Source organism: Ictidomys tridecemlineatus, chromosome 8 (genome assembly GCF_052094955.1).
Source record: "Ictidomys tridecemlineatus isolate mIctTri1 chromosome 8, mIctTri1.hap1, whole genome shotgun sequence".
In the NCBI taxonomy this organism is placed as follows: domain Eukaryota; kingdom Metazoa; phylum Chordata; class Mammalia; order Rodentia; family Sciuridae; genus Ictidomys; species Ictidomys tridecemlineatus.
Window position 1 is genome coordinate 106,200,189 of NC_135484.1, and position 13,005 is coordinate 106,213,193.

At 37.7% G+C, this 13,005-nt stretch overlaps 1 protein-coding gene across 6 annotated transcripts in view; it reads right to left on the bottom strand.

Moving 5' to 3' along the window:
• The window catches only part of Runx2 (RUNX family transcription factor 2), a 228,915-nt gene that overhangs the window by 153,087 nt on the left and 62,823 nt on the right, over positions 1-13,005 (bottom strand). For 3 of the 6 annotated variants that reach the window (XM_040282023.2, XM_078019940.1, XM_078019939.1), the window contains exon 4: positions 7,639-7,812. The exons of the other annotated variants lie outside the window; for them this stretch is intronic. In XM_040282023.2, the coding sequence (XP_040137957.2) occupies positions 7,639-7,812 (174 nt within the window). The remainder of the gene's footprint in view (positions 1-7,638; positions 7,813-13,005) is intronic. 6 annotated transcript variants of the gene reach the window in all.

A 13,005-nucleotide genomic window follows, 5' to 3' on the forward strand; every position in this document is an offset into this window, starting at 1 on the left:
AATAAGGGAATTCCAACTGACAGAAATATAAGCAAGAGTACTTTTAAGAAGCTAATCTTTGGATACTGCTAGCAGGCTAGGCAATAAAACAATTCATTAACCACCAACCCTTCACAGGGTCCTATGGAACATTGTTCTATAAAGCCAGCATAGGCTGCACCTAAATTCTACTCTTTTTCAGAAGATGAATGACAAAGCTAAATAGATGAGAAATAGTGTTTACACACAGGATTTGTGCTTTTTTTTTCCCCAAATAAAGATTATGATCAGCAACTTCCTCTAAAGAGATTTCCTACATATGCCTAGATGCAGAATATTTACCCAGCTAGCCCACCCAAAGAATCTCAAAGGAAGAAGACAGGACAGGATTTCCAGTAACTTCTGAAATTCAAACACAGTACCATCAAAGTAAAGAAAATGACTTCCAACAGTGTGTCTTTTATGGTGGCTCCAGCTATTAAGGCACAAGTTACCTACAAGTAAGTAGGACTCAGTGCCTGTGGGCCTGAGCTTCATACCCCTACACTTCAGGTAGCCCACGGTCTTTCATCCTGCTCACCAACAGTTCCTGAGGCTCTAGTGGGTTCCCTCTCCCTCACACTTATAGCCACTGCCACCCATGCCCACTTTACCTCCCAACTTGTTTCACATTACAGAATCATGTGGTCACCCAGCACTTGAAGAGAATGGTAATTTGAGACACACATTACTTACTTGTGCTTTCGTATTTATGAGAGAGTTACACTGGTAAATCCTTCAGGATAAGCACAGTGAACTCAGGCCTACGACTGCCAAACATGGCCTAACTGGCTTGAGAGCCACTTCACTATTAAAGGAGTTATGAGTAAAGAATCATACTGAAGCTGGGAGGAAATCATTTCACTTCAGTCAAGGAAAACTGAAGATAAGATTTTTATTCTCAGGATATTTTTTTAAAGATATTTCCAGAAATATTACCTTGAATAAATGCCTTATATAAGTATAATTTAATCATATACTATTTTGTTGCATTTTAAAGTATAATAATTCAGATACCTCTATCACATTTCTTTTAGGAAAATATCACCTCTGAGGATCCTAAATAATACCCAATGGAGAGAAGAAAAATAATATATTTCCTTAGGACACATGTCACTTAAATTGTCAACAACATGCCCAATGTGATGGGGATAAAGGTGACTGCCTGCTAAAAATCTGGAGTTCACAGTCAACTATAAGAGCTGAGGTGGACTTCAGCATGTTCTTTTTTTTTTTCAGAATTGTTTTAAGGATTTAATAAGAACTCATGTAAAACTAGTTTGTAAGTGGTAAAGAACTGTTTAAATTAAAGTTGTTAGATATAGAAATGGAAGAAAACTGAGTCATGTCAAAAGCACATCAGCCTCCCAAGGTTGCACAGTGGTTAAGAGCAAGTTTCAGGCTTTAATTTCTATAGTCACCATTTACTAAATGTAAGTGGGATCTTAGGTGAGTTATTTTACTTCACTAGCCCTCAGCTTCCATAATAATGCTACCTATTTCACAGAGCTATTGTGAGGATATATGAGTTAAACTCATTAGAACAATGCCCATCATGTGATAAGCATTTAATAAATGATTGCTAATGGTAATTCAACCAAATAGGTACTATAAAATATTAGGGCTAGGACAACGGTGGGTTCCTGAAGAAGTCAATGGGATAGATATTCATTAGCAAACAAAAAGTCATCAAGCAACAGGCTCTATTTAATACAACAGGGAAATAAAGATAAAAACATGGCCCAGACTTTAAAAAGTTCAAAGTCTGCTGGAAGAGACAGACATGCAATCAAGTAATTGTCACTATGTGGAACATGATATAATAGAGGGTTGCATAAGGTGCTATGGGAGTCTGACTCAGCTTGAGTAGGTCAGAAGAGGTGGCAGCATTTCATCTCAGTTTTCAAGAAAGAGTAGAAATGTGTTTGGAAAAACAATACAAGGAAGAGTGTCCAGAATGAGAAAAAGGCATGAATACAATGACACATTAACTGAAGGTCCAAAAGAAACAGCAGGTGAAACTTCAAATGAATTGCACATACATTACCAAAGGAGAAAGTCACTAGAAATAACATGATAGAATAACTAGCAGCAAATGCGGAAGTATCAAGAATCTACTCCTGGCTGAAAGGCCACTCAAAATAGGGGTCTGAGCCAAGGGGAAAAAAAAACTGTCCTATATACTTCCTTCCAATATTCACATACAGGCAAAATCAATTTTCAATGAATGCTCAAAAAAAAAAAACTAAGAATCAAGAGACTTCTTTTTTTAGTTGTAGTTGGACACGGTATCTTTATTTATTTTTATGTGGTGCTGAGGATCAAACCCAGGGCCTCGCACATGCTAGGCAAGCGCTCTACTGCTGAGAAACAGCCCCAGCCCCTCAAGAGACACTTCTAAAGAAGAAAGAAAAAGAAAATCACAAAAGGGAATGATGCAAACTAGGAAGTATCCAGCAAGTATCATGGGAGGAAAAACACCTTGAATGGTTCTCAGGGAAGTTTTACGTTCTACTGCAGAGGTGAGAATGTTTCCTTCTTAGCATACACTTCTTTTCTCCACCTGACGGTTTCTCTGAACTTCCCAGCCCAATCCTAACTCATTCTCCTTGAGTCTTACCCATGTAAATAAATGGCACTGCCATCCTCCAGTTGCCGAGGTAAAAAAATCATCAAATCTTATTTTCCCCTTGCCACCAGCAAGATGGAATGAACTACCTTAACGGTTCCCTGAACATAACCCTGCTTCTATCTTTGCCCCTTATGATCCATTCTTCTTCACACAGCATCCAAACAGACTTTCTTTAAACATGTAAATAATTAGATAATATCCTTCTCTTGTTTCATATTCTTCAATAGCACATCACTGCAAATAAAAGCTCTTTATCATGGCCATCAAGATTCTCCATAAGCTAGCCCCTGCCTAACTTTCTGTATTTTTTCTCTCTGCATGAGTTTCCACCTTACAGATCTTCAAAGGTCTTCAAAACTCTTTCTCGACTTTCCAACCAAAATTAGCTCCTTCCCGCCCTAAGTTGTTCTCTATCAATTATCTCATTTCATTTTCTCACAGCACTTATTAATAGAAATAATCTTGTATATACATTTATTTACCCATTTATCTGTCACTAAAAATAAGTTCCTTATGAATAAAACTATTTTGATCTTATTCACTTATATTGATGCCTAAAAAAGAGTAAGCACTCAGTAAATATTTTCTGAATCAATGGTTAAAAGAAATAGCAGCACATGTTCCACTCCAAAGATGAGATTAATGTTCCAACCTGTCAGACCCAAGTGCTTAAATTAGCAGAACTATTTTTCGGTATATCTGGTCGATCCAGAGTGTACTGAGTTTAAAACAGTAATTATCTGAGAGATACCTCCTAACATAGCATCCTGACCCTACTGCCATCACCACCATCATTCTGCATCAGAAGTAAACATTTGTTACAGACTAAGTGTTTCCTGATGCCCAGAGACAGGCAGCAGCTGTATGAATGATAAAAAGAGGTACAGAGGAAGCCCTGGGGATACCCTGGGTTCTCAAGTGCAACATCAGCCATCAAAGACTTCAAAAATGAGTAACACCACTGAACTGGCCATGCAGAGAAGGCAGTGCCTTGCCTTGGCTTGAACCTTTGGCCCTAAGAATTTCAGGAGGCATTAAAGAAAATTAATTATGAGACACTAAATACTTCTAAGTTCCTCGAATTTCATTTTGCTCTTCTGAGACTCTGAAGAAGACTTTTTTTATGTTGGCAAGTCAAAGTAGTAGTGATTACTATACAACCATGACTATTATCTTGAGTTTTGAGATAAGAACTGGAGATAACAAAAGTGACAAACCAATAAGAAGTAATGGTCCTATTTCAAACATCTTTGTCCAAAGGATGGCATAAACTAAAATTCAAATGTGACATCATGGCATACAGCAAAGAAGCTACAAAATCCAGTATAGGCAAGTTTCAGGAATGTAAATTTAATCATGCAATTATGGAGATCCAAAATTAGAGTAAAACCAAATGGTTTAACTACATGCTGTTACATTGGAATGTTATTTCTACTATTGTTCATCACCAGGGAACAATGGTACTCTGGGATAAGAAAACAGAAAAAAACAGTTAATGCTAATAAGAAAGGCATGATATCCCAGACCTTCTTGCACTGATTTCTTCTCGTATAAATTTTCATTAATTCAATATTTAATGAAAAATTCTGTTAGGCACAAAAGAAAATAAATTCCTACAAAAACCCCTCAGAGAATTTACAATCTAGAGGATAGAAAAGGAAAATATGCAGAAGCTGTTAAAAAAAAACGGGGAGAAGGGGATTCTCAATCAACTTTTAGAGATGGATAGGCAACATTTGGACAAAGATTCCAGGACTCTTTCCTGAAGACAGATTAGTAACCTTGAAGGATGAATGAAATATTGTTAGCAGACATAATGTAGACAGAACAGCCTCAGTAAAAGGGTGCAAGGAGAAAAAGGTGTGCTTGAAGAACAATAGTAGTTTAGGCTGGGGCCCAGGACATGTGGTGCAAGGGTGGGAAGGACCCAGACTGACTCAGGGACATCACTTTTATCCCCTGCTCCCCACCCACATTACCTAAGACCCTATTCTCTATACATCTGGTAGGTTCTAGGTCATACTTACTAAATACATATGAGGATAAATCCAGATATTAAAAAATTAAATCTATTCAATTAACTTTGATGATAATGATGCTCTGGGGTATTCCTGGATTTTCCTGATTATGTGGGTTCCAGAAGAACTTTGTCCATCCTTGGTTAAGGACAGGTACTTATATTATCTCTCTAATGTATGGGAACATTTAAAGAAAGTTCACATGACCAAGAACAAGTAGATGGCAAGTTTGTATTTGTACATGTGCAAATTTGGAAAGTTGCTGGATCTACTACCTTGCAAATAAGAATAACAAGGAAGAGGAAGACAAGAACAATGACTGATCTATAAATCAATTCTAAGTACTATAATCTCAAAATGAAGAGCTAATACCCTCCCCCCACCACCCATGCCAGGGATTGAATCTAGAAGCGCTTAACCATTGAGCCACATCGCCAGGCCTTTTTATGTTTTATTTTCAGACAGTCTCACTTAGTTGCTTAGGGCCTCCCTAAGTTGCTGAGGACCTCAGTAAGTTGCTGAGGCTTTCTTTAAACTCATTATCCTCTGGCCTCAGCCTCCCAAGTCACTGAGATTATAGAAGTGCACCACCACACCCAGCTAAAGAGCTAATATTCTTACAGAACTTCCAAAAAGCTCTCAGTACCTATAAATAAACTTGTTTTATATTTCCATTTTATTTATTTACTTATTCTCACAATACTTGGGATTGAACCCAGTGGCCCTCTACTACTGAATCTCGCCCTTTTTTATTTCATTTTGAAATAGGGTCTCACTCAGTTGCTAAAACTGACCTCAAACTTATGATACTACTGCTTCAGCCTCCTGAGTCACCAGGATTATAGGTGTGTACCACCATGTCCAACTATAATTTTATTTTTAGAAATATACTCACTGCTTAGCTATTAACTTACTGTGCAACTGCACACAATAAACTCAACCTTCCTGAGACTCTCAACAGGGAGGAGGGTGAAGAGAAACTGATAGCCAGAGATGAGCCAGGCCTGAGGAGGTGGCCACACCCATGAACTAAGAGATGCTCTTCTGGCGTCAAATGTCCCGACCTTCTCAGAGCCTCACTATGCACCTACATCTGGTGTACAGGGATGCTGCTATACACAACTTTTCCATCTTTTGGCTGGATACTATCTAAAGCATCTGAAACTTCTAAAATGTCCTCTAGATCTATTTTATGATCTTGTTTTTAGATGTAAGCACAAAGCCTTGAAAGAAGCATCTTAAGTGAATCTAGTACTAGGCAGATTTCAAAAGCTGTTTTAAAAGCATCAGCCATTAACATAACAATTAGCAAACTTAAGAGACTAGAACATAGAAATCAAACATTTAAAGAACTCAGTGTTTGTCAAATCATAGAACATGTATGTATGTCCATGTGTGTACAAACCCATCCACCCTCCCCACATACATACATACACACACACATACATACAAACACACATGATTAGTCATCCTAAGTCCATTACAAATCATATATAAATATACATACTCATACGTACACACACACACTCATGCACAGATTCACAGAAACTAAGGATTACTATAAGGACAAAGGACACATATTATGAGACTTAATCAAAAAGCTAAAGTCCCTACTATAAATGCAGTGGGTAACTAAAGCTACATGCTTCAAATTCACAAGTTAGTGTGAATTTCATCCTTATATTGTTATCAAGGACACATGTCTAATGTCATGTTAACCTTCTGAGTCCTACATATAGTGTTTAAAGTTTCACAAAACATGGCCATATTTCTCAGAGCTCTAATATTCTTTCTTGGCATAAAATTCCTGGTTCTCTTATCAATTATGTGTGTATGTATGTATAAATATATATATACACACACACATATGTATATAATATTGATATATACACACACACTCAAGCAAACCTATACATTCAAACTAATAAACATATATTCACAGAATGTAAAACCTTTGCATAGTATGGACAGAGATCAGGAGAGGTAAGTCATTTCATTTACAAACAATTATGTTTTGAGACCACTAAGGACACTTAAGTCTTACCACTACAGACAAAATATCTGTTAAAAAAAAAAAGGTTTGTTTTGAGAGTTTATTACACATTTTGTTTTACTTTCTTTCTTTCTGTTCTAGTCCACCTCTGCCAACAATAGTAATTAGATGACATCTAGAATTCCTTTCGGCTCTCAAGACTTTTGATCTCCAAATTAAAGATCTATGATGATTAATACACTATCTTTTCACCATGATCTAAAAGCAATCAAATCAGTCTTAAAACAAGATGTTTTTGCACAAATGAAGCAGAAAAAAAAAACAGTTGGGGATCTTAATGCACTAAATGTGAATGATTAGCCTGCAATTTAATGCTGATGATAATTTTTAAGAAGAAAGGCAAAGTAAGAAGCTTATTAGAATGTATAAGGATAAATGTCGTATGAGAAGCTAGAGGTAAATGTAAACCAGAATAGAGTTCTGTCTGCCTGATGAGCCATGTGTTGATCTTGCCTCACAGCCACCAATCACAGCTTCTGTTAGCCCTGAGCAATCTTCAAACAAACTTAATGAAACAGTTGTACATGTGAGAAATGTAAGCCCAGATCTGAGTAGGTAATACTAATTTTCTGACAGTGAGGGTGTGATGTTATTCCCTACACCACCTGGATACAACACAGAAACTTATAGCAAACATTTTCCCAAAGAGTGCAGTTATAACCATCCCACCAATGTGCAGATTGACAGTGTGGCTGAGTACAGCATTAGTAGAAATTTCCCCAAAAATTTTATCCCAGAGTTACTGAATATCAGAATTCCCTTAATAAAAAAGAAGAAATAAGTATCTTCAAGTCTCAATTCTTTAAAAATAAGCCATTCCACAGCTCCAAGAGTTTCGAAGTGAATACATCTCATCTGGTAGCCCCTCACCCCCAGCCTGCCAGAGTCTGCAAGTGAAACCTATGAGTCTGTCTTACCTGTAATCTGACTCTGTCCTTGTGGATTAAAAGGACTTGGTGCAGAGTTCAGGGAGGGCCGTGGGTTCTGAGGCGGGACACCTACTCTCATACTGGGATGAGGAATGCGCCCTAAATCACTGAGGCGGTCAGAGAACAAACTAGGTTTAGAGTCATCAAGCTTCTGTCTGTGCCCTGGAAACAGCAAATCATAAAATAAAAGCATATTAATTAGCTGAACAATTGACCATGCTAAATAGATATGTGAACATACATATGGGGTGGTTTAAGCCAAGGAATTATCAATATAGATATTTATAATGATGTGTCTATATAATGTCTATATAATGCCTTCCTTTTCAAATTGCTTTTTAAGCATTATCTGCTGGCAAGCATTTCTAGTTCTGTTCTATAAATGGAGAGCTGAACATTCCAGAGGGCAACTTAAGAGTTGAGAGCAAGAGGAGCTCTGTGGACACCTCCTCTGGCCTCTCAGTGAAAAGATGGAAAAAGTAGAGTTTCTCCGTTTCATGATGAAGGAAACTCATTTGAAAACTCAATAGTCTATGCATGTTAGACATGCTATCTCAAAGTTTGGGCAGAAGCAGAAGCAAACGTAGTTTTCAAAGAGAAATATTCCTGAAGACCATATTGACTTTTTTTCTTTTCTGTGTTACAACTACCCCTTGCACTGAAACCCTGTTCTGAAAAATTAAAACTCACACCTAGAGTCCCTCGAAAATAAAAAAATAAAAAGAAAGAAAAAATGTAAGCAATGAAATAAAATTATCAAGAAAAATCTAGATATTTCGTGATATGCCAAAGCCCAAAAGCATATAATAAACTCTGTTAAATCACAGAGAAATTTTTTTTTAAAATTTTAAATCTACTGCTGTGGTTTTATAAAAGAAGCTGAAAATACTCTTTAGCTAAACATGTGAATGTGACAATCATGTTTTTTAAATAACTTTTTCTCTTCTAGGTTACTCAAGTTTAAAACCTAAGGAAATTCTGAAAATTGAAGAAATCTGCAAATTAAAATATACTCAAGATAATAAGATTTCTTAAAAATCACCAAATAATTCTTAAAGGAGTATATCAGAGACTAGACCCAAATATAATAGAAAAGCATCAGAATCTGGGTGTAACCTAGTGTAATGTACCTGCAGAGTGGTTCTGCAGTGAGTTCAGGGTTAACACACACACACACACACACACACACACACAAACACACACACACACACAAACACACACACACACACACACACACACACACTGTGAGGGTCCCCCTTCTTTACGTTCTGAACCATGAGGATCTAATATGCTGCCCCATCATTTTCCTAAAAATGTTTTGGTAACTGAAGTTGATTCAAGGAATAACTGCTGAGATGATGACTGCATTAAGAATTTGCACTTTGAAGAAAAACTAAGGAAATTAGGATTATTATTCTAAAGGAAAAGTCTTGAAGGAGTACTGTCAAAACTACTTGAAGCAAGGGAGTTCTTCACTATTTCACTGCTCTGTGGAGAGTGCAAATATCTCATCTCCCACTTAACACAGGACAAGAGGAATCTATCAGGATAGGGTTAAGTTGAACATTAGAATTTCCCAACTATAAGCTGTCTTCATAAGAAAAATTCCTTACTTTATTTGCCCCAAAATGTATTTTCCTGTCTCCTTTTTCATTGCCTACCCAGCCCAAAGAAAACAGACAGGAAGCCAAGGCTCAGTAATATGAGTGTAGCTGTCTCCCCAGCCAAACATGTTTCAACTAGGCCCATTAACTGAAATGCACCCACCACCCTATTTCCTGCCAGTGCAAGTCTAGGGCATCTGCTATAACAGAGGGACTAGATCTCAAAAAAAAAAAGACTAAGAAAAACTAGGAGGATGATGAACTGTTTGCTAATAGTTGTTTTCCCCCTTATTTATGGGTTTTTTTTCCCTCCAGATTACAAATAGATTTTAGACCCTAAAGGACTTTTAAAGGGGATCCAAAATAATTCGTAGACCCCTGCTAGTAAAGTGTTTACAGACAAAGTGTTTACAGATGAAGTAGTCGGCAGAGGTAGGTCAACTAGCCAATGGTCTTCAACTATTGACTAGCTCAGTTTGGAAAGAACACAATCCTGTCCAAGTTGACTGAGCTTTCCACTCATCATGAGGTACAACCAATGCTGGAATGCTACCTTCCTGTCCCAGTTGCTATGGAAGACTAAAAATTATCTAGATCATACAGTAAGACACCTGAAACTAAGCCCAATGAGTGAGGCATTAAGGCTGGTTTTCAACATAAGCAAAGAGAGTAGCAAGGATTCAATAACAAAGTTAATAACTCATCCATTACCCTAAACATATTGTTGTAGCTTAACTCACCAAACTTCTATCAGTACATCTTGCTGGGTCTAACTATTTTCAGTTAGTGATTTACATAGTACTCATCACAAATCCACAGAGTCTGTGTCTTACACACACACACACACACACACACACACACACACACACACACACAATTAGTGTGTACTAATTCAGCTGTAAATATTAACAACAAAAGTTGTGGAATTGTCTGTGGAAGCTATTTTTTAATAGGCCATATTTTTGGAATGGCAGATTCCCTGAAGACTAAAGGCTAGGCTACATGATCTTGCATGGTTCCTTTATACACTGAAACTTTATGTGGGGCATGGGTCATAAGAAAATTTAATAAACCTTGCCTCTGCTTTCTACATACTGTTCATTAGGTTTTCATGGAGACTACATGAGATGTGAGCTCAGTGATTGGATGTGGGAGTACATTTTTTTTCTTAGCCCAGTGCTTTAGGAAGTAATGAGAGGTTATAGATAAGAATAAAGGACTTGGAATAGTACTAGTGTGAAAAATTAAGAGCAGAAGAAATTTTAAAATCTCTCAGAGATTTTCTTTTACAAATTATCTTCAAAGAGAGCTACCAAGCATCTATATGGGGAGATATATATATGCACATATATATACACACACACATATATATAAAACATATTCAGTTTCCCCTGTAGATATTTTCCCTTCGTAGCAACCACCAAAACCACAAAAAAATTCTTACAGTACAATGAAAAGAAAAAAGCCAAACAGGTTCTTCGTCTTTAACCATTCTACCACCAAACTACATCACACTATACTCAAATGACAGGCTGAAAGAAGATGTACTTAAACCTTCAGCACCAAGCAAACCTTTCAGAAATTGAGAATTCAGGAGACAAAGAACACACTGACTTGGATCAAGGACAGAGTACTCTGCCATGCTGCAGGGAGGACTAAACCTCATCCAAAAGGCTGAAGAGGTGCTGAGGGCCATTACCAAGTAGGAATGACGCATCGAAATTTCCTTGCCAAGTGTACCCCATGCTGCTTAGAGGACATTCGATGGGACATTGCATGCATGCTTTAATAAGGTGACCTTGCTCAAGGACCAAGGCGGATCCGGGTTTACAGCTGATCAGGTTTGAGGAAGTAACTGGCTCCTTGAGTTTAAGGCGTTGCCAGTTTAAGATAATGGGTTTTAGGGAAGTTAGAGGTTGAAGATTATTGCTGGGATTAGGGTGTTCCTGCTGCTTGTTCCTGTTGAGTTCTCGTGAGATTAAAATGGGATTTGGAGATAGCCTCGTGGAGTAGGTGAATTGTGCGGGCAGACGGGAGAACGAGATTGTCCCTGGACCTGTGTGGAGGCGGTGTGAGAGCGGGAATAAAGAATTGCTGTTTGAACCTACGAAGCTGTGTGGTGGCTCGTGATTCTGGTGCCAAGCCGAGACCTTGGCAAAGAGGAGCTCTTCCAAGCAAGAAGACAATATAAAGTATAGAAGACTCTTTTGTGTTATACTTGAACTCTTTATGTAAAAGCTCAGTAGTCCTGGATTCTCTTCACCAGCTGAACTTTTTCCCTAAAACAGTGGTCCCTTCCAGCCTGTGGATAATGAAATCCCCTAAAGGGTTTTTGGAAAAAGTGGCTGTTCAGACCCCATATCAGATTAATACAGAATTTCTGGGGTGGGTCATGAGGAAAAGTTGTTTTTTAAAAGCTCACCACATGATAAAATATATGTCCAGGGATGGGAATTACTGCACAAGATGTAAGTTTTAGTCCCATCACAAATGCCTCTGCCCTGACTTGCAGGTTTGTGTGTCCTACTGCCTACTTGACAGTTCCTCTTGAAATATCTAGAAGGTATTGTTAAATGCTTCATACTCAAAATAGAATTCTTGATTCTCTTTCCAGAAAAACCTTATTCCTTCTTAACAGTCCCCCATATCAATGAATGGCACTAGCCACTCAGTTGCTTTAAGCCAAAAACCTAGACATTTTCCTTGATTTCTCTTTATTCCCCACTCCCCACATTCAACCTGTTACCAAGTCCTGTCTTCTCCATCTCAATACTACATCTTAAATCTATTCTATTCTCTGCTTTTCTATTGGCACAATCCCAGTCCAAATCCCTATCATTTCCCTCTGGGCATCTGACTTTGTCTCCTTTATAGTTTTCCATCCCAGGACCTTCCTACATATCTGAAATGCTCTCCCCTTGTTACTTTGTATGACCCATTCTCATCTTTTTCATCCCTTATAGCGAGGATGAATACCACTTCAAGATACCATGTCTGGCCTGGCGCAGTGCGCCGGCCTGTAATCCCAGTGGCTCAGAAGGCTCAGCAATGATAAGGCATTAAGCAACTCAGTGAAATCCTGTCTCTAATAAAATACAAAAAAGGGCTGGGACTGTGGCTCAGTGATTGAGTGTCCCATGTTTGCCTACCATAACCAAAGTGGGTTCCCACCTTTTCAAGCATACCCTCTCTTTATTTCCTTCCTAGCAGTTATCATAATCTGTAATTACTTGTGTTTTTAATTATCTCTCCTGAAAGAGAAATTTCATGGAAACTGAAAGTTCCATGAGATTGAGTGTTTTGTCTTGTATATAGCTGTATTCACAAAATCGAATTCAGTGTCTGCCATACAGTAGGTTCTCAATAAATGTTTATGCAATAAATGAATGAATATTCCCCTCTTTTAGATAAATGCCTTGACTAAAAGAAAACTTTCTGGCCCAGTATATCCTATTACAATACTATCTTTCCCAAAATACTCTTCTCTTTTTGTCTGGTAATCTAATGAAGTCAGAGAGCAAAATCTTTCTTTAGAGACAAGCCCCTACTGGTGCTTCCTATGAAACTACACTGAAGGACATTCACTTAAGTAAGAGCTTGCTTGCTTCCTGAAAAACCATCTTATTTCACTATCATTCTTAAACATTGTTGAAACTAATTTAGAAACAGAAAAATGAAAAAGGCAAATGGATATAATTTAGATTCTAAATTTTAGAGCAATGTACTTCTACAGAAGAGGACCTTGAGTCCT